Source organism: Fusarium venenatum (genome assembly GCF_020744135.1).
Source record: "Fusarium venenatum strain MPI-CAGE-CH-0201 chromosome Unknown EDB82scaffold_1, whole genome shotgun sequence".
NCBI classification, from domain to species: Eukaryota; Fungi; Ascomycota; class Sordariomycetes; order Hypocreales; family Nectriaceae; genus Fusarium; species Fusarium venenatum.
In genome coordinates this window covers 3,444,290-3,464,657 of record NW_027072129.1, presented here as the reverse complement: position 1 = coordinate 3,464,657, position 20,368 = coordinate 3,444,290, and the positions used below count along the sequence as shown (strand labels likewise).

The following is a 20,368-nucleotide window of genomic DNA, read 5'->3' as shown; positions in this document are numbered from 1 at the left end:
AATGTTGACCTTCTTACCATAAGGCTCTGTATGATACATGGTTCCCTTCGTGACCAAGTTGGGTTCACAGTTCAACCAGTCGGTAACACGTGTATCCTGTTGTGTCTTGGCTATAGGAACCATCAACTCTCTAAATAACATACTACATTTCCCGGGCTCTCGAGTGCGTAACTACACTGTATGATTCTCCACCATACGATATACAAACAGGACGGGCGTCATACCTGTAGAGCTGTCACAAGGGCTTTCACGATGCAACTTCCCGTTCGGTTATGGCAACTTGGATATTGAGTTGCCATGACGCCTTACTTACTGGGAAATGCAAGAGAGTTCGAAACCGGCTTGGCAGAGTTGATCAAATTCGATTGTTATGTTGAACTGGCCTTAGAGGCTCTAATCCTTGACCAATGAACAGTGTCTGTTGTGCTATTCCGCCTTAAAAGGCTTCGAGTATTGGACATTTTCACGATCGCCCCAGTACGCCAGTCGCGAACCCTCTGGTCATGCATCCATCGTATCTTATGCACGAGTATGCTGTGCTGAAAGGTTCAGCCCGTTCACGACACGGCAGAAGGCATACAAGTGTAGGCCGGCCCCAGTTACAATGGCATCCATGTCTTGGATCCATATCGTTCCATGAGTCTTGCAGATATCTTCTAATGGATATGGCAAGCCAAGGTCTCTGCTCGCTTCCGGGCCGACCTGATATCTATGGAGTCGGTGTTCGCGCCGCATTCTACACGCAATGGCTTGGTACGTTGATCATGGAGTACATCTCTGAAGACGACCTCTCGGATTTGCGTTTCATCAGCCTCTTCTCGTCTGCAGCCGCCTCAATATCCCTTGTTATCGGGATAGCCTATAACGTCTTGAATCCGCTTGATATTTACTTTTTGCTCCTCTTTGCTATGGGCTTCTTTTTGTTTCTGATGCCATTGTGCATCTGGCGTGTGATAACAAGATGTCAACCACACCTCGACCCTTTCTTACTCACGAAGGAGATCCATGGAACCTTCTACTATCTCGTCGCTCTCACCATACTCATGACTACCGTGTCAATGGGAACATGGTATTACACCATGTTCCTACCGCATCTTAGCCGCGACTGTCGCGACGTTGTATTCATGCTAGGAAAGGTAAACTTGGATAGTAAGGGGTATGTTATAGTTGGGGCTGTCTTTTACATTGGAGTTCTTTCCAGTATTGGCGGATTTATCTTTTTGAAAACTTGTTGTATTCCAATAGCTCATCAAAGTGCCCGGGGCAGAAGAAACAGGTATGAGGAGCTCCCACTTCACCTAGCTTACAAACCTGCTGAACGTTACTAGAACAAGAATTATCTGGCATCTTAAGAAGCTTCGTCTCATATCTGGGCTCATAATATTCACACTTTTGGTCGTTGCTGTCGAGCTCCCCATACAATGGAACCATGTTCAAGGCGTCTACGACTTTGCGACCATTACTCAGTTACTTCCCTTGCTCTTCTCAATTGGTATATTCTTACGCTCCTGGGCGCTCTACGCCAGTGGCGCCAACACAACGGGAGGCGAAGCTGGAACAAGACCGAGTCCGAATCCATCGTTATCGTCATCATCGTCATCATCATCAAATAGTGAAATGGTCAACGTTGTGCGGATTTATAGATCACGCAGTCCTCGATTATATTACCCATATGGGTATGATCCTTATGGATACAACTACTATGGGTATGAACAGTACCAAGACAGACTCAACTACAACGAGAACTATTACAATAATTACGCAAATTTGTCACAGGAATCTCAAGAGCCTCGTTGGCCTCCGGGAGTTTACTATAGTCGGCGACCATAGATTAACTATTTGTTATAAAATATATTTATTTATATCAGTCTTTACCCACCAGATCTCAAGGTGAAGTCTCGGTGAAGCACGGTGAACCCCGCCGCACAGACCTTAGATCGGATTGACCTTCACCCCGCAACCGCAAGTAAACAAAACTGTCCATCTTTAAATCCCAAACCGTAGCCTTCCATCGTCATTACCTAGAATACCCTTTTTCGGCAAATACCCACGGAAACGCACAAAATGTCGTCGAAAGAAACATCGAAGAGCAAGGATAAGGATAAGTCTAAGGTCCACAAGCTTTCTCTCAAAGGCAGCGCCCGTCTCGTCGCCGAATTCGTACGTCTACACAGCTCCTGATATCATTTCGGTCTGTGCGAGAGTTTGCTAACGGTCTCCAGTTCCAATACTCTATTCACAGCATCCTGTACGGCAAGCCCATCGATTGATAGACATCGTTTTATTAACATGTTCATAGCTTCCAGCGAGGAGTCTACCCAGCAGAAGACTTTACAGTGTACGTCCTCCCGACGATGGATCCCCCTTCGAATCGCTCGAACTAATTATATCATTCAGCGTCAAGAAATATGGCCTCAACATGCTAGGTAAAGCGCATACTTGCGATACCACCTGGCAACACATCGACTAATAACAACGTCCAGTCTCGGCCGATGACCAGGTAAAGGCATACATCAAGAAGATCATGTCCCAGCTCGACAAGTGGATGGTCGGCGGCAAGATCTCTAAGCTTGTCATTGTAATTACGGATAAAGACACAGGCGAACACGTTGAGCGTTGGCAATTCGACGTACGACTTTCCTACGCCCCTCCTATATTTCACATCTAACAAAGAGACAACAGGTCCAAATCTTCCAGCCCGTTAAGAAATCCAAGTCCTCCAAATCCGCGCCCAAAGAACAAGAAAACTCCACTGGTGGAAGCGCCGCCCCTACCGCACCTGAAAAGACAGAAACCGAGATCCAAGCCGAGATCGCTGCTATTTTCCGCCAGATTACCGCCTCCGTTACTTTCCTCCCCCAACTCAACGGCGACTGCACATTCAACGTGCTCGTCTATGCAGATGCCGATAGCGAGGTTCCCGTTGAATGGGGTGACTCGGATGCCAAGGAGATCGAGAACGGCGAAAAAGTGCAATTGAGAGGTTTCAGTACGACGAACCACAGAGTCGATACATTGGTCAGCTACCGATTCTCGGATTAGTTTTGGCGTGACGGAAAGAGTGTAAAAGAAGGACGAGTTGTTCTTTATGGGTTTTCGGGATATCTCAGGAACGATAGTCCTGAAAGGCGTTACAAGGCGCTATGGGGACTCTATTTGTCCAGGTTCAATGTTTGGCGACCACGATACGTATCAGGATGTTTTGTTATCTAATTCATGTGTACACAATCGCTAGTCATATTGACGATGCGTGCCTCATCTAGCCCTTTCTAATCTTGCAAATCAAAGTAAAGGCATGGCATAACCGCCTGTTTCTCATCAACCGCACTCCATTCACCGTCTGATGCAACCCAGCCCTTACGCCTCACCCGTTGCTGTGCTATCGATATTCTCGACTAGACTCGCTTAAAAAAGTACACATACGCAAACTTGCGCATCTCGTCAACATCATGTGCCTCGACAACCTTTTCGTCATTGAAAAGAACCCAAGTTGGGACATTAGCATCTCCCAAAGCCTTGCGGATAAAGGCAACGTAGTGTCTAGATATTAGTTAGCAAATTGATATCTTCAATTTTTCTCATGAAATACTTACCCAGCATGAATACTTGTGCCTTTGTGGCATACGATTGACCTAAGCTGGAAGGTTGCTGGCAGATCAGCGCTTCCGGCTGGCTCCTTTGTGGCAGAAGTAGCCCCCTCAGCGGGAGCATCATCTTCAAATGTTCCTTGGTCATCAGGATGACTGAAGAGCCATTCTACAGCTCTCTCGACGTCGCCACCAGTCTCCTTCAGGGCTTTCTTGGCTTGTGGGGCACCAAAGCCCATGGCTCCGAGCATTTCGATCTTTTCAGGATCAGCAGTGTTAGCTGCTCCGGTTTGAGCACCCAGATCAAGAGGCGCATCAATATCAGGGTCTTCCATGTGTCCAAACAACCATTCCATGGCGGCGTTAGCGTCGGAATTGCCAGTGGCATGAAGAGCACGCGCACAGCGGTTGTAGGGGAATCCCATGGCTTCCAGTTGCACCAGGGCAGTAGCGTCAGGTTCAAATGCAGGTGCCTTGACCTCCGGCTCATCAGGGAGTTGTTCCTCTCCGGATTGCAATCCCTCGGAAAGATAGGCGTCCAAATTGAAAGGCTCATCGGGCACAAGAACAGGGACGTCCACCTTGATTGGAACCCAGTTGACAACAGTCATCTTTCGCGCGTTAACGACTAGAGTGTCGGGGAAGGTCTTGAATAGAGATCGCTTGGTAAAGCCATCCTTACTTCCACAAGCAGAGCAGGTTAATTCAACTTTCTCGGCAGCTGTGAAGTTATCGAGGCACTGTGTCAGAGATACAGGCTTGTAAGCATCTGGGTCATCCGACCCTTCCTCGCGTGGGAGCTTTTCCAGAGGGACGTCGATAAAAATATTGTCCTGCTCGTTACTGCTGTATCTCACCTTGTGGCAACCAAGGCATTGGAGTCTTTGCTCAAGAACGAAGCGGAAAGGCTCTGTAGGGTCTTTTCCATCAGGGTGAGAAGACCGAGTAATGAGCTTGAACAAATGCTGAAGAAACTCGAGCGCATCTTGCTGTCGCATGGTAGAGAATTCTTCGTGGCCTCGTCCAATAAGATGTTTGAGCATCGCTGGTGCCAGTCCTTTCTGATGTGTGATACCCTCTCCGGCAATCTCTGCGTCAGGCTTGGAATATCGTCCAGACAAAAGCCCATCGGCTACCTTTCGCAACTGAGTCTCGAGATCGGCAGCGGGTTCAGTAACAATGGGAAGGTCGGCGCCAGGTTGGAAGTACCTTGTTTGGAAAGAAGGCATGTCGAATAAGCATTGAACGATACTGGCGAGATAACAACTGTTTCCAAGGTTCTTCAGACCAGTTAGACCAGGTCCGAATAAGGGCTTCAGTTCCTTTCCATCTTCAGTAGTCATGCTAAAGTCCCACTTGAGGTTCTGTTCGATTTGCATTTCGGTCAAGCTCTTCTCGGTCTTTTGGCGCTCAGCAAGCACAATGCCCCAATGGTTCAAATGCTCGCCCAGCTTGTCATCGACTCGCTCGTCATCGCACTTGTAACAGTAGATATCTGCGGTACCTTCGGGGGTGATTGATCCAAGCTTGACGGCAACTCCATGGCCCGACTCGTTCGCGTGGGTAAGGGCATGCGAGTTCCCGTCAACGCCACCCATCTGCTTACGACCGCATCCAAGGTTGCCACATTCGATGCACAGCCAAAGGTTCTCAGCCAAGTCGCAAGCATAGCAGTGGCTCAGGTCATTTTGCTCGATCTTCTTAGAAGGCGCCTGCTGAAGCATCAGGATGTGCTCGCAGCTGGTCAGCTCCTGTTCCCAAGCCTTAACCTCTTCCTTTCGTGAAAAGGTATTGGCCTTGAGGATACCGTCAATAGTGGGAGCAAGCTTGGGATTCGTTCGGTCGAGCTCGGTGTTACAGTCGAGGCACTTCACAGCCAGTGCTGTGTCGTATCGATCTTCTTCTTTCTCGGCGGCAATGGCCAGCTTGGACATCTTGGCAGGTGGTTCATCCCGTTCAACGACTTTTCTGGAGCGGCGAATGTTGAGGGCAAGAGGGTGCTGAGCTAGCGCATAGTGAAGACTATCATGCTTCCTGTCACCGGCACATCCTCCGTTGAAACACTGCAGACAGACATTGAGGCCAGCAGGATCATCCTGTTAAGATGCAAGGTAAGCAAGTGATTTGCGATAGCGGTTGATGATGAAGGATCAAGAGAGCTGGAAGGTCTTACGATCGAGTCAAAACATTGAGTGCAGTCTTCGCGGTAGACGGACTGAGAAGGATTGGGGGGTGTCAGCCCTGAAATAACGAATGTCAGCTTGTGAATCGGCGGATTGAAACGGCTTTGAAGCTTGTCGCAGCTATCATGACCGGCCGATAGTAGATCAAATGGCGGGGTTGCATTTTAGCGATTGACGTACCGATCAAGTCGAGATGCGGGCAAGCCATAGTAAATGATGGTTGGGTTTGTCTCTTTCTCGGAAGATTAATCAGAGAATGAGAGATATAGAGGAAGTGATGGCAATTCGTACAAGTTGATGTGGAATCAAAAGCTTAGCTTAAGAATCATTATTGAAGATGAAAGCTTTTGACAGGTACAGTGCATTACAGTAACTGAGGTACCTGCGCGGCGGGTCGGGCAATGATAGGCGGTAACCCACGTCACTGGAGCTATGAGCTGCCTGGGGAAGGCGGGGCGATGGATGGATGAGTCAGCAATCTATAGGCCTCTACTATGATTCCATTCAGGACTGCATGAGTACCTACAGCTGATAATTTCCAATATCATGATTCCACATAGAAATATTGTTAATTACTAGAGCTCATATCTATATCTGGCTGGATTGTTTCTACCGACAGTGATTATGATATCGGAATGCTACAGCCCTACAAGCACACATGCCAAATAGCAAGACATGATGACTTGGAGAACCGACTTACCCGGGAGTCATGATGTAAGCTGTAAAGATAGAACAAAGTCCTATACCGGCATAAATCAATAGTCATGAAAGGTTACTAAGTATGGGAATATTGAATAATTAAGCATTTCATAACATATCTGGTATTTCGTAGATAATCATAATCGGCCATCAATTTAGCAACACAACCTCCAACCTTAATAATTCTTACAAACTCTTCACATCAACATTCTCTTAAACCCCGTTCTTCTCGTTATGAGTAACCTCTCCCTGGTGATCGTTTCCACCAAACATCTTACCATCAGGTCCTGAGACACTCTGGCGATGCTCCCAAGACTCAGTGGGCCTCCACTGCTTGGACTTGCTAGCAACACTGACTTCATCGTATAGCTGATCAACCTCCTCAAGGGACAGACCCTTGGTCTCGTAGATGAAGAAGTATACGAAAGCAATGCACAGGAAACAGCAACCGAACCAGATGAAGAAGATCTTGGACTGGAGGTTGGCCTTTCCGGGACCGAAATCGACGAGGTAGGGAGTAGAATAAGCTGCAATATGTTAGTGACATGACAATAGAAGATTGTTGGAGCGAGCAACATACCGATGGCCCAATTGAAGAGCCAGTTAGTGGCGGTAGTCATACTGAGAGACTTGGCACGTGTCTTGAGAGGGAAGATCTCTCCAGTAACGACCCAAGCCAGAGGACCCCAGGTAGAGGCGAAGAAGAAGATGTAGATACAGACAAAAGACACAGCAGCCTTTTGGCCGGCCAGACTCTTGACAAAGATGGTTCCATCAGAGTTCTGCCCCGTAGAGAAAGTACCGCACATGGCCACGATGAACTGCGAGATACACATGCCGACAGCACCCCAGAGGAGAAGAGGTCGTCGACCCCATTTGTCGATGGCGTACATTCCAGGGATAGTAGAGGCGACGTTAATGGCTGAAGTGATCATGGAAATAACGAAACCGCTAGAGATACCCGAGTTCTGGAAATACTTGGTACCGTAGTAGAACTAGAAGCTTGTTAGACATATTCCCGTGAAACCAGAGCTTTTGCAAGGGGGTGAATTACAATAAAGTTAATGCCAGTAAGCTGCTGCAGAGCCTGGAGAGCACAGCCAGTGAACTGTCGCTTCAGAATAGGAGGCTTGAAGCAGTCGAGGTATGAAGAAGTTCCAATGCTCTTCTCGAACTCGTGGTTGGCCCTGACCTCGGCGAGCTCAGCTTGGACAGCGGGGTGATCAGGACTGAGACGACGGATTTTAGAGAGGGCGCGGGCTGCAGCGTCATGACGATCTTTCTTGATAAGGAATCGAGGAGTCTCGGGGAGAATGATCATTCCACCGAAGAGGATGAGGGAGTACGCGAACTGAACAGCGACAGGGATACGGTAAGAGCCTGTATCGTTGCGGCCACCTGTTGCGTTGTTGACAATGGCTGCTAGTAAGAGACCAATGGTAATGGCCCATTGATATGATCCGACAATGGCACCTCGAATCCATTTAGGAGCCGTTTCTGACTGGTAGAGAGGGACTGGATAGCGTTAGTTACGGTTCTCTATATTCTCATTCTGATATTGTAAAACTTACTAATAGCAGAGATCTGACCAACGCCGAAACCAGCAAAGAATCGGCCAGCCAAGAACAGAGGAATAGACGTGGCAGCAACTTGAAGAGCAACACCGAGGTTGAAAACCCAAGTAGCAATCATGAGACCAGGACGACGACCGATAGAGTCAGTCATGAATGGTGAAGATAAAGCACCGAAGAAGGTACCGGCAGAAAGAATCGAGACAATGCTGGATTCCTGCCCTGTTGTAATGTTCAGGTTGCCCTTGGCGTCTTTGTAGCCAGTGCTGAAGAGGCGCTGCCAGTACGGCATGGCTAGGATACCTGAGATGGTACCGGTATCATAACTGCGAATGACCTGTTAGACTGAATCGTGGTAGTTACTTGGGATTAAGGACGGAACATACCCGTAGAGAACACCACCAAAGGCGACGAAGCAACCGATGGCGATAGCAGGCCATGTCTTGCCAGCCTCCTCGGGCTTGCTGAGCGATGCCCTTCGAAGAGTATTCATTTTGGAGGTTTGAGCTACCAGCTAAGGACTTCGAATTGAAGGTGTTGGAGCTGTATTTGCTTGGTAGGATAGAAGTGGAGGAAAGCAAAGCTTAGTGATGCTTTGCTTATTGTGTATGAGTGACTTGGGACAAGAGAGTTAGTTGCACATGTGGGAAATCGCTCCCTTTTAAAGACAAATAAGGTCGGTCGATCACAGAGACTAATAAGCTTTTTGTTCTGTGGCCCCGAACCAAACGGCCACAATCAGAGCCAAACTCAATGGGTATAACATGAGGGGGACAGAGGAGAGCTCTCTTTCTGGTAGTGTGCGGATTGACCGGCTAGTGGGTGCAGCATAATAGCTAGGTTAGCAGATGCGGAGTAGCCGCACCATCAACTTGTGACGAGGAAGTTAAACCAGCAACCTACTGGAGTCTGTACAGTGGTGGGTGAGATTGTGGGGTTATCAGACATGGGGAGAGGAAGAGGGAGAGGAAGAAGAGGAGGGGGAGAAGGTGGTTTGGTGATTGGTACAGCAAGGATCTCTGTGCAGAATGTTTAGAGTATCAAGGGCATCCATGTCGTCACTGGCGGAGTTGACCAGACGTCTTTGAACGCCTCGGCCGCATTGAGCCCGACGGTGTAGGACTAAAAGTAGCGAGGAGGAGCTGAGGAGTTAGACTTGGGCCTAAGAGTAAAAAAGACGGGTAGATGGTGGCATTTTGATGATTGAAGAAATATGAGAGGGGAGTCTATTGTAGAGAGATGCAATTCTGTAGGTTCTGTCTTCTGTAGACTCTTTCCTCTATACACTCATAGCTTGAGGGTTGGGCTCTCCAGTCAACTCCGTCCCCCCAGGCTATCCAGTCCATGTTTGTGGAGTAGATGTTGGAGAGACCTGGAGAATAGAGAATAGAGACTAAAGCTAATGTATGAAATGCTGGGGTTGAGAGTGGATACTCTCCCCGAGCCAAGACCCGGGCCAGGCCGGCTCGGCGACGCAGATGCCGAAGACTATTACTCTTTTAGGCAAGTCTTTATTATCTTTGCCACGACTAAATAATCGCAGCGACAAAGAATGCGTTTGATTTTTAATTTCAACATCATGGTATATTCCAGTGAAGGTGTGCTCACTGTCTGATAGAGTCGTCAGCTTGTGTGTGTTGCCCCGACTTGGTGGCATGGGCATGATCGCGTGTGTCAATTATAGTGCGCACGCAAAGGCCATCAAGTTCGGGCCTTTTGTGGGAGAGTTTTGGTTTCTCTGATGATTTCAATCACATCATAGAGTGCCTCGTTTAATTGTCTAGATCGCGTTTATGGCAAAAAGTAATTTCCTCTAATCATGCAGATGTGACACTTGATCAACGCGCCCCGTCTACACTATCAATCACCTCACCCAAATGCAATGCTGCATTGCAAGGCTGTGAAAGCCTGTTGATGATTAGGGATGGAAGTAGCCCTTGTTTATGGGTCTAACCTTGACTGTGTTACTGTTCACCTGCAGGACAATCCCCTTATGGCTGCACTGAAGGCTCTAACCTTAACTTTGTTGCTCCTTGCCTGCAGGACATCAACAAGTTACAGTATTCTGCATTAAGTTGTTGTTATGATAAAAGTTACAGTATTCTGCATTAAGTTGTTGTTATGATAAAAATTACACGGAAGTATGATGTTTACAAGTTTAGATGTCCCCGTGACGAACAAAGCAAATGCTATTAACTCAAACTCGACTGATCAGTGGCTGACTCTCTAGCCAACTCGGCTCACAGACTAACTTAGTCACTTCCCCATCCCCATCCTCGCCCCTGTCCCCCAGACATCCATCCCTCAAAACCCCGCATCTTGGCTCGACCATTCTATCAGTTGATCGATCCCTCTCCCATCTCCAACTTCTCCCCAGTTGTCGGTCCGGTGACCTAACCCGGACCCTGGTCTAGCGTAACTCTTGCTTTGCGGTGCCACCGAAAACTGCACCGTTCTCACTCGCTTCAACGGTTATCGGCATCAGGAAATGGAGTCATGTTGGAGTCTGGGCAGGGATAGATCATTAGATGTCTTTCAAACAGTGACAACCTTTGGACTACAAGTCGGCGGTATTATGGAGCATGGTTTTGCATTTGAGTCCAGGGTTGAAACGATCGACACTGACCGTTGAGGGGAAGAGACGAATCATAGGTTGGGAGATGCATTACTTGCAGACACTATTTCGACACTTGTCGGACCGTTGGGATTCTGACTTGAGACGACTGCAACCTAAAGTTGCAATTTCAACACCTCCGCAACGTGCTGTAACTGGGGATGCATATTGTCTGTGTGCTTGCGTATGTCAAGATAAGCGACAACTCCAGACTTGAGCAATTCTAAAACCTGGAGAAGACACTCCGCTATTATGGGGATGATTTGCGTATATTAGGAGCATTTTATTGTAAAGCTGCAAGGGTCGTTTATCTACGAAGAAACGGCTAGTTTTGCTTTTATGGTATTATATCGAAACGATAGAATGATGACATCTCACTATTCCCCTAGTTACTATTGCATCTCTTAGGTAACATTACTAAGAGCTCTTTTGATAGATAGAAAGTTAACAGTGCCTCCGCCTCTAATTATTTTACCAGTTGTAGCTATCGAAATATCGTATTTCTCCTTATTCTGAACATCATATCATAACATTAGAGAGCTCGGTGTTGATATTCACATGTTTCTTAGCTACCTATGATACTATAGCTTTATCGGAGATAGGGTTGCCTAATATAAGTGACATATATCTGCCTGACGGGCGTAAGTATGTATTATTAGACTGTTCTGCAGAGCCCTAAGGCATTGGATAGTGTTCCTTGGCACTGGTAAGCAGCTGTCACTGTCAAGCACTGCAACCTCCAGACAAAGAAACAATGGCATTCACGCGTCACGCGTAGCGCATTTCTTTATCTTGTTTTCTGCTTCCTTTTCTTTGTGCTCCGGTAACTTGACTCAAAATAAATACAGCATCAACAAGCACCCGATCGGCCTTCTTGTTGGGTTACACAAAAAGTAAGTCCTCCACCTCGTGCATTAGTACCTGAACGACTCGACTCTTATGCTATTTGAAGAAATGCATCACTAACTCTCCTACAGACCACCATGGAGCACATCCCTACTGATTGTGCGCCTGACTGCGATCACACCCTTACTGTCGAAAGCCTTGCGAGCCACTGGGAAAAGAGCTGGTCCCATGGCAAGCTGGTTCTGTCGCACGTGGAAAGGGTCCTCCCAATGTATGAACAGGCCAAGTCCTGCATGTCACGCCAGAGTGTTCATGAACTTTATCTGTACCTCAAAACGTCCAGATGGATCAGCGTTGCTGACAGACCGAGTTCCCACCAAGCCTACAAGTACTTTCGGGGACTGTCGTCCAACCGCCCAAACCAACCTCTCCGGTACTATCCCTACTATTTCATCATGCAGGCTCTATTCCCAAACAGTGAGGCTGTCAAAAAAATGTGCTTCGACATGGAGCATCACTGGGGAGTAACACTCGATTTCACCCAGCCGTTTTATCCTCGTCTCGACAACGCTGAACAGGAGCGTAAACTTATCATGGGACACATCCAGCCCAAATATGAATCTGTTAGTTTGAACTCGTCACTACCTACTTCTTACTCAGGCTTGTCAACTGGTCAGAGTATCAGCGGTCCTTCCGAGTCCAACCAAGAGTCCAGTGACACGCTACCCACTACCAACGATCAGGCAGCCGACAGCCGCAACATAAACTTCTTTCACGACTACGAAGAACGACTCAGCGGTGTCAAAAGCGACTTCAAAAAACGTCTTTCCGATTTGCAGAGCCGTCTCGAGCTTCAGAGGGATATCGGGGAAGACTAGGAAGACTCCAAGCGAGATCTTGACGAAGCTCGGGAGAAGACCAAGAAGATCCATCACCACCTTGTGCAGTCCCGAAATTACAAAGAACAAGCTCAGGCCTACGCGGAAAGGGCTAGTGAACATGAAAGCGCTGCTGCTGAGATGGTGAAATCGCTCATAGAGAGTCTAGGCTCGTCCAACAAGCGTTCTGCCAGAGACTCTTCTGGTGGTGCTAGACGTTCTAGCAAACGACTGCGCGAGAACTGAACGAGAGGACTCGGATGGTATTCATGGGTTCACATTGTACTAGATTGAGCCTGAAAATTAGGCCGAGGGACCGACCGATATTGCAGGAGTATACGTCGATAATAGAGGCAGCAAAATTTCGACTGGGTTAGGGGATCCAAAGGTAGATACCCTACGACCTAAGCCAAACTTAGTACATACTAGTATGATGCTCCCAGCTACCAACTGGAAGGTCTAGAGGTAGAGACGAGTGTTTAATGCAATTAAGGATTTTAACATTCTAATTACTTAATATGTATGTACTCTATGTGATATTATGCCAAACACTTAGCCAAATAGTAATCCAGCCAACTCCCTTCATATATGTATACAATACTTCCTAGACGATCTAGCTATATATTACTCAACCACTCACAGCCAAGTCCTGCTCATACTAAGCCTCTTGTAACTACTCTGCAGTGGCTTCCCATACTCTCTCGCTGTACTCGTCGCCTCAGCAGCAACCTCCTTCCCACTTGACTCATCCTGGAAGAAGTAGTGATTCGCGCTCGGCGCAAATGCAACCTTCCAGGGCACGACGAGCTGCTTCTTCTCGGGACCGCCTCCACAGCTGCCGTGGAAGTTGCTGCTGGGCGGACTGTTAATCGCCAGCGAGAACAAGTTCTGCGGTTCTGTAAAATCGGTGACCAGGCCGGAGCGCATAATGAAGTAACCGAGGCAAAAGAGATTGATGGCGAAGACGAGAACCAGGATCACGTAGAAGATGTTCTGCCAACCCTGCGTGTGGCCCGACGTGTATTCCTGCGTGATGAGTGACGCATTGAAAGCTTGGAGGAAGCCCGGTCCTTCAGTGATGAGGTTGCCAGGGAACTCTTCGGGATCCTGATCCCAGTAATGGCGAAAGGGCGTGTCGATGGCGCTGATCATGATGAGCGAGCTGGAGTAAACGGCGAGGGCCTCGGCCATAGAGGGGTGTGAGGCGGGCATCTTGGGTTCGTGGAGGGCGAGTTGGGTGAGGATGCGAGCGTTGGAGGCGTTGTTATTAACAGAACCTCCGTTGAGGTCCATGGACAATCGCCATTGATCGGCGAGCCACTTCCAGTCAAGGGAGGGAAGAGACCAGCCTTGGTCAGCAGGGAATGATCGACGATATGCGTTCTCATCTTGGTCATCTTCACAGTGAGCGTTCATGTGAGCACCAGCTGTACCGGAAATGCTGAACTCTGTAGAGCAACTGGGAGAAACCCAGGACCGAAGCTGACAGAGGGTATAGTTCTTGCTTTCAGCGTTCTTACCGAGGGTGTAAATAGCATCACCGGCATAGACAGTCGCGTTGGTGAGCAGGTTATAGTCGAAGGGGTACTGTGTCATGTTAGATACCATCTTTATTATTCAGGTCAACTGGACATACCATTTGAAAGACAGGAGGACGACGCTCGTACTTGGGTCCCCATTTGAAAATGTCATCAACGTCAGTTCGGTTGAGGTAGTAGGGCTTATCCTTGCTGTCTATCGGCTGAGGTATTTCACCGGTCCAACCAATCCATCCCGTCTTCTGGCCAGGAATAACGGTATTATTGTTTTTGGCATTAGGCCATGTTGTATAGACGAGAGGTGCAATCTCATCCTTGTCCACGTCGACACACAAAACATTAACGGAAGGCGAAACGACGCCAGCTCGGACCGTGTACTCTCCTACACCGGCGAGGTCATCGGGCTGAAGGATACCGTTCTTCTTGAGGGTTGCAGCGCCGTAGACTCCAGGGTGAGGAAGGGCCAAGGTAACATTATTAATAATTCGTCCCGTCTCTTCGAACTGCGCAGCAACATCGCTATGCTCCGTCTCGATCCACTCAGAGAACATGGTCGTGTTGTCAAACAGAAGTGTAGTTCCACCAGGCCTTTTCTTCGGGTCTGCAGAGATGTCGGTTCCGTTTTGGTTGATGTTTGTCCAGACTGTCATGTAGTTGAGTAGGTTTCGGTATGACTGCCCAGAGAACTGCACGTTCATACATGACTCTGCGGCGTGGATATCCTCGGTGATGTTGAAAAGATAAGGGCAGTCTTGACGGACGTATGCGGCGTTGGCATAAGAGGCCTTGACATAGCCCTCTAGTTCCTTGTGTTGCCAGTTTCCAGACTTGAGCTTTGGCGAGACCATTGCGTCTGAGGCGGTGGTGTAAAACGCAGCAGCAAGTGTAGCAGTGAGAGACAGCATACCGAGAAGAGTCAGTGAAGATGAAGGGAGAGTCTCGAAGTGGGTTATTAGAGATCCAGGCTGGATGACCCAGTTACGCATCGTCATCTCAGCAAGAGACATTCCTTGCGCCTTTCGGATGAAAGCTCGTCGAGTGAGAACCTGACCAAGACACGAGACAAAAACTGTGACAAAGGACATTTCGATCGTCTTTGCTAAAAGGGCGGCGAGAGTCGTGGCGGTTGACGGTGAGAGTGAAGCACTTGATGCGATCTGGTGACCCCATCGCGGTTGAAGGATGGCCGTCACTAGCCAGATACCACTTCCGACCGTTGAGTAGACAGAAAGAACATAAATGGTAATAGAAAGCCAGCTTGATCTAGGCTGGTGAATGTCTCGATTTGATGAGCAACCCTTGGGAGGCTCAGCTATAAGATATGAGCATGACAAAGATATACAAGAACGAAGAAAAGAAACTTACCGAATTTCTTATAAAAGATCTCATCGTCAAATTCATCATCCATCTCGTCCCTTCTAGGCTCAACAATTTTCGGGAGCTTCGGTCCAGATGAAGATGAAGGCATAATCTCTCTTTCCTGAGTTGTGGGAGTCTGCTTAACCTTTTCAGTAGCACCAATATCTGTCTGCGAGTTCCCTCTGGAGTGAGGCATCGACGGGGCCCAAATCTCAGAATATGGCTCTGGAGTTCCTTGAGAGTTGGCGGTGCGCGGACTAAAAGAGCCTTGAGCAGGAGTATGACGAGGCGAGTCACCGCCCATCAAGTTGTGAAAGGAATGCGGTGTCTCAGGTGGACTCAATTTGTGATGTTGATTTGGATCCGGAGACTGGGACTGAGACTGAGACTGAGACGGTGCCGATCCCATAGAGATTCCCAGCCCGGAAGCGGAAGTTGAAGCTGCTCCGAGGTTGGACATTTCGTGTTGATTATGTTGTTGCTGTCCACTTTCTCCTGTTGTTTCCGACGACGACATCATGAGAGGAGAGTAATAGCCACTACTATTCCCAAATATGTTTATACCGTGACTTCTCTTCGGTGGTTGGAGACTCTCAAAGTGATCGTCGGAGTAAGTGAAAGGACTTGAAGCAAAAGGGTCGGCCATTGCGGTGAAGGGGGGGGGGACAAGACGTATTTTTCTTCCTTTCTTTTTTTTTCAATCATATGCAGAAAATGATGCTGACGCTGGTCTGAGAAGCTTGACCCATGCTTTCTGCTCATCCAGAAGGTCGTGAGTTGCGAAGGATTCTCGCTTGAGCCTGTTGGTTGAGCAGGGATATCACTAGTAGCTAAAGTCAACGTGGCGCAGGAACAGACCCAACAACAAAGAAGCCCATACAAAGAACTACTCTAAAAGTCTCGAATTTGTGTCTAAAATTACAGCGGTCAAGCCTAATTCGACTCAACATTGTGGTCCTTGCTCTTGTCACAAACACAAACATCAACACAAACGCGTAACGTAAACACGACATTCTCCTTGAGATTGAGATGAAATAACAAGGACCCATTTTGGTTAGTTATTAGCTACAGCTACTTGCTGCACTGTAATAAGGCTGAGTCCTTGTCAAGTGGATGTTCGTCAGTCCCTAACGTGGTTGAAGGGAGGCTGACCGCTATAAGTGGACCAGCAAACGATCGATCAGCACGCAGAGCTACTGAGGAGGCTATTCAACAGGAACGGACTGTATTCTGGTGTTGTCAGCTTCTCGAATTTACTGTGTGAAAAGTAAAAATAGTTGCTGTCTCGATTCGACAGTGGCGGTCATATTATCTGAATCCTATGTCTACCTAAGCCCTGCGAGACTCTTGTGCTTGTGTAGTAGGCCATACATCTTTCGCGCATAAGTTTATCCTGCTAGCCAACTGGACAATTGAGGAGACTATTCGCTAATGTACTGTAAGTTAGCCATTTTCAGGAACGGAACGCCACTGTTTCATCAACTCTAGTCTTGTATTATAACGATACACACTTCAATCAAAGAGGTCTTATTAACCAATCTGATCGATTCCTCTTTGACTCTTTGAGTTCATCCCAACTAAGGCTGTGTAACGCTTCGCTTACTGCCATGCAATGCAATGCAACTGCACTTCGCCTCCCATTCCCTCAACGGGTGGATCATATCATTGCTGACAGGTTCCACCTTTGATCCTTTATACCAGGGTATTTATGTATCATGCTGTCAGCATCCGACGCCAAGGCTTGTCCGGTCTTTGCGCGGTATCCGGTTGCATACTGGTTGATAGAGTTCCCTAGACCATATATGAAAGGATTACGAATATAGATAGACTCCGTCAACCCATTTTAACACATCGGAGACTTTTAGGTGGCTGCAAGTAAGCGTGGCAATGTTGCATTTTAGGATCTAGCCCCCAGTCTTGGTCATCCTGTTAGTTTACAACTCATTTCAACAGACGATCCTGGCTGGATCTGGGGTTACCAAAGTCCCAAGGTTATAGTAACTAAATATCAAATAATTTCTATAACCAACAACTCAAACTACCCATTACTAATACAGCCATACGTATACTCACACGACAAGTCTCATCCATCACGATATATACACGCGCATATTGCTCCCATACAAATCCCCCTTTGGAATCTGCACATCATCATCATGAAAATCATGCAACATGAGCCAGCAAATCATCCGTAGAACAAGAGTGCACCACAACTCCTTGCAAGCCAAAAGATACGATACGTACTCTGCTGTCTGGGCATGTCCCCCTTTGACTACGTTAAATTCGGAATCAGCCGTCTTCAAGTTGAAGAATCTGGCTGAGCAGGAGATTTGCACGGCTGGGAGGATTTGTTGGAAATAAGTTGCCATCAGAATTTCTTCTTTGTCGCTACTGTTCAAGCGCGGGAATGTCTGGCCATTCATTTGGGATAGAACCTCATCAAAGTGAGAGCCAATAATATCCTGTACAAGCGGCGTTTGCGTAGATTTTATGAGCGTCTCGTCCAGCTCTTCGAGTACAGAATGTAGAGCATCCTGAGCTTGCCAGCTATAGTTGGTTGGAATATCTCGTTGAAGTTGGATCTCCGTCTTTGGGGCCAAGAGAGTATTGAGGTGAACAAACAGCTGTCCATGTGCCGTGTCTTTATCGTCATGTAAGTACTTTCGATACGAGATGAGTAGCTTTGTTAGAGAGAATCCTCTTGTGCTCCAGGTGCAGTAACATGGGTTCGGTATGTATCTGAAGCAGAGATCCTTGATGTGGAATACTTGACCCATCATTCCCATAAGTTCAAATGTTACTGGAAGAAATTAGCAACAATTAATATCAGATGGAAGTAGCGGGGCTTACTTGGGAAGATATGAGATGTTACAGCACCATCTCGTAGGAAATAGTTTGACGACTTGCAATTACATCCAAAAGTAGCCAGAGTATCAGCCATATCCTTTCGACTCCCCAAACAAACAACACGCGAAAAAATGGTCGGAAGCTGTCCAAAGGCAAGTCTCGTAACCTCTCTGTTGGGAACCAGTCTGTTCTCTTCAAAAACAGTCTTGTCCAGAGCCTGGAGGTAAAACATAACACCAAGACCACTAATCTTGTGGCCTTTAACAAGGAACCCGTTCCCTTCAGCTTGGTAGATGTTGTAGGTCGGGTTAAAGTCACGCCAGTATATGCCCAACATGGCAAGCATTTCTATCAGCTGGCTCATGGTGGTGGTTGCATATGGACGGTTTACTGAAGGGGGCATATCATCCCAGCTTTTTCTCTCACATTGCAAAGCTGCTCGCAGACTGTGCTTGCCTGCGACGGAGCTGAGTATTGCTTGAGCACTGGCTGGTCGCGGTCTGAGACTCATGATCTGCTGTCTCGTCCAGTTCTGAGACTGATTCTCCATCTTTTGCAGACTCGACAGGAGTGTGAGCCACGTCGCGCGTTCATTCTTCACAACCCTGCCTGTCTTGGTCCTCGTGCTTGTAGGAGGTGGCTCGAGATCTGTGCGTGTAGCATCCAGACTCTTTCGTGTTCCATCGATGAAGTGCACCTGCGCACCTTCGATGTATCCCTCAGTTGATCCCGGAGTCGATACAAAGATAAAGGGAACTTCAAACTGGATCTCTGTACGAAACTCTTTAGACTTCCACGTCTTTGTCCGAGAGTTGCTCCATCTGCCAATGACGTTCTCCCCACAGTTGGGAGGTGGACGGAACTGCTTGAGAGAAAATGGTGCTTCAGGGCTGGGTTCTATGGGAGACTTGACGACACTTCGCATTGTGATAGCTCTCATCAAGTCTTTGGATATGCGCTGGTTTCCGGCCATGTGTGCGTAGTACTCGGGATGCTTCAGCTCGGTCCTGCTCATGATGGGAAATGCTGAGAGGATGGATGACTTGTCGGCGAGACTGAAGCTGGTCATAACTGAACCTGCCACGGATCGATTGCGAGCAGAGTATATCGAAAAGGCGTCGGTAGAGTTATAAACGCGTTGATAAACACCCGAATTCTCAAGGGTTTCTTCGAATTCCCTTCGTGGTGGTGAAGAGACACCATTGCTCTCCGTCTTGGTTGAAATTTCCGCTGAAGAAGTGCGCTTCGGCACAGGTCGAGCTATCTGAGGCACAGTCGCTCCCTGCGAGGGAAAACTCAAAGATCTTTCATTAATCGAACGAAATGTATTCCAATCCTCGTGATCTTTGTGAGACGTGGCTACAGATGAGTTGTCCGTGTCACCGTCCTCTTCCTCCTTCCAGTTAGCCAGTGTCGTCCCCACAGATGATCTGTTAGAGGGGAATAAAGCTGGGTTCTCTATGATGTATGTGTTGAACATGGCTTCTATTTTCTCCACGCGCAATTGAGTCAATTCGCTGTTTCGTACGATTTTATCGATCTTTCTGGCCAATTTGTTTTGTGATTCGATAATTACTACGTCTGAATCGCTACCTGATGTCAGCATATGTGATAACAGAGAGGTAAAGAGTCTCACCATTGCAATATGTTCAGGATAAGAGTCACAGAACCCTTGTGAGCTTGTATCTCACGTACGTACTTGACCACGTCGTCCTGCACCCGAAGCCACTTGACCTTGCCCAGCTTTGTCCGAGCCAGAGCACGGTTATCATCAAACGGTTTGAGAACCTCGATGAGGCCATCACAGGTCGTTACTAACTCGCTGATGGTGACAGTCGCATCATGAAGACCTAGCGACGTGCCTGAAGTCTTGGCCACTGAGTTGGGGTCATCGATTATGCTCTTAAGTCGGTTAATAGCCCAGTGAAGTTCGCTGGTCTCGGCCTGTGCCCACTCAACTGTTCTGGGACAATCTTCCATGTTTGTTTTTATCTTGTCAAAGGCTTTGATGATGGCGGCTGCGACTGTTAGTAGACCAGCCACGCCGCTGGCGATACTAAGAGGATCCATAGCTGGAGAAGGGGAGAAAGGTTGATGAGGGACGTAAACTTGAGAAGAGACATTTTCTGAGGTCCATCTGGCAAACAATTATATCATCGGCTGGAAATCAGGCTGGCAACTCCTGGTTCCTATAGGATGAGTAGCGATGCAGCCTTGTTGAGCAATGATGTATTGGTACATATTGG

At 47.8% G+C, this 20,368-nt stretch overlaps 7 protein-coding genes across 7 annotated transcripts; 3 read left to right on the top strand and 4 right to left on the bottom strand.

The window, feature by feature from the left end:
* Positions 1-659: 659 nt before the first annotated feature.
* Positions 660-1,830, top strand: EDB82DRAFT_519909 (uncharacterized protein; the record flags this gene model as incomplete). The annotated part of the gene is made up of 2 exons (XM_025731241.2): positions 660-1,156; positions 1,329-1,830. The coding sequence occupies 2 exons, from the start codon at positions 660-662 to the stop codon at positions 1,828-1,830; spliced, it is 999 nt and encodes a 332-aa protein (XP_025590286.2).
* A 234-nt stretch (positions 1,831-2,064) lies between these two features.
* On the top strand, positions 2,065-3,042 carry EDB82DRAFT_519908 (DNA-binding protein; the record flags this gene model as incomplete). The annotated part of the gene is made up of 6 exons (XM_025731242.2): positions 2,065-2,160; positions 2,223-2,248; positions 2,300-2,338; positions 2,398-2,426; positions 2,484-2,629; positions 2,683-3,042. 6 exons carry the CDS (start codon positions 2,065-2,067, stop codon positions 3,040-3,042), a joined length of 696 nt encoding a protein of 231 aa, XP_025590287.1.
* Positions 3,043-3,395: 353 nt separating this feature from the next.
* Positions 3,396-5,978, bottom strand: EDB82DRAFT_519907 (uncharacterized protein; the record flags this gene model as incomplete). Its single annotated transcript, XM_025731244.2, has 4 exons — positions 3,396-3,540; positions 3,594-5,683; positions 5,761-5,828; positions 5,951-5,978. 4 exons carry the CDS (start codon positions 5,976-5,978, stop codon positions 3,396-3,398), a joined length of 2,331 nt encoding a protein of 776 aa, XP_025590288.2.
* A 609-nt stretch (positions 5,979-6,587) lies between these two features.
* EDB82DRAFT_34864 (general substrate transporter) lies at positions 6,588-8,893 on the bottom strand. Its single transcript, XM_025731245.2, has 5 exons — positions 8,427-8,893; positions 8,041-8,366; positions 7,524-7,984; positions 7,050-7,464; positions 6,588-6,996 (listed from the first exon to the last, which is right to left on the bottom strand). Exons 1-5 carry the CDS (start codon positions 8,531-8,533, stop codon positions 6,683-6,685), a joined length of 1,623 nt encoding a protein of 540 aa, XP_025590289.1. The 5' UTR covers positions 8,534-8,893; the 3' UTR covers positions 6,588-6,682.
* A 2,732-nt stretch (positions 8,894-11,625) lies between these two features.
* Positions 11,626-12,696, top strand: EDB82DRAFT_34841 (uncharacterized protein). Its single transcript, XM_065607526.1, has one exon. The coding sequence runs from the start codon at positions 11,638-11,640 to the stop codon at positions 12,376-12,378; it is 741 nt and encodes a 246-aa protein (XP_065465456.1). The 5' UTR covers positions 11,626-11,637; the 3' UTR covers positions 12,379-12,696.
* Positions 12,697-12,880: 184 nt separating this feature from the next.
* EDB82DRAFT_440294 (uncharacterized protein) lies at positions 12,881-15,921 on the bottom strand (the record flags this gene model as incomplete). Its single annotated transcript, XM_025731247.2, has 3 exons — positions 12,881-13,965; positions 14,015-15,228; positions 15,282-15,921. The coding sequence occupies 3 exons, from the start codon at positions 15,919-15,921 to the stop codon at positions 13,015-13,017; spliced, it is 2,805 nt and encodes a 934-aa protein (XP_025590291.2). The 3' UTR covers positions 12,881-13,014.
* Positions 15,922-17,365: 1,444 nt separating this feature from the next.
* EDB82DRAFT_519903 (uncharacterized protein) lies at positions 17,366-20,192 on the bottom strand (the record flags this gene model as incomplete). The annotated part of the gene is made up of 3 exons (XM_025731248.2): positions 17,366-18,075; positions 18,126-19,711; positions 19,759-20,192. 3 exons carry the CDS (start codon positions 20,190-20,192, stop codon positions 17,366-17,368), a joined length of 2,730 nt encoding a protein of 909 aa, XP_025590292.2.
* Positions 20,193-20,368: the final 176 nt, after the last annotated feature.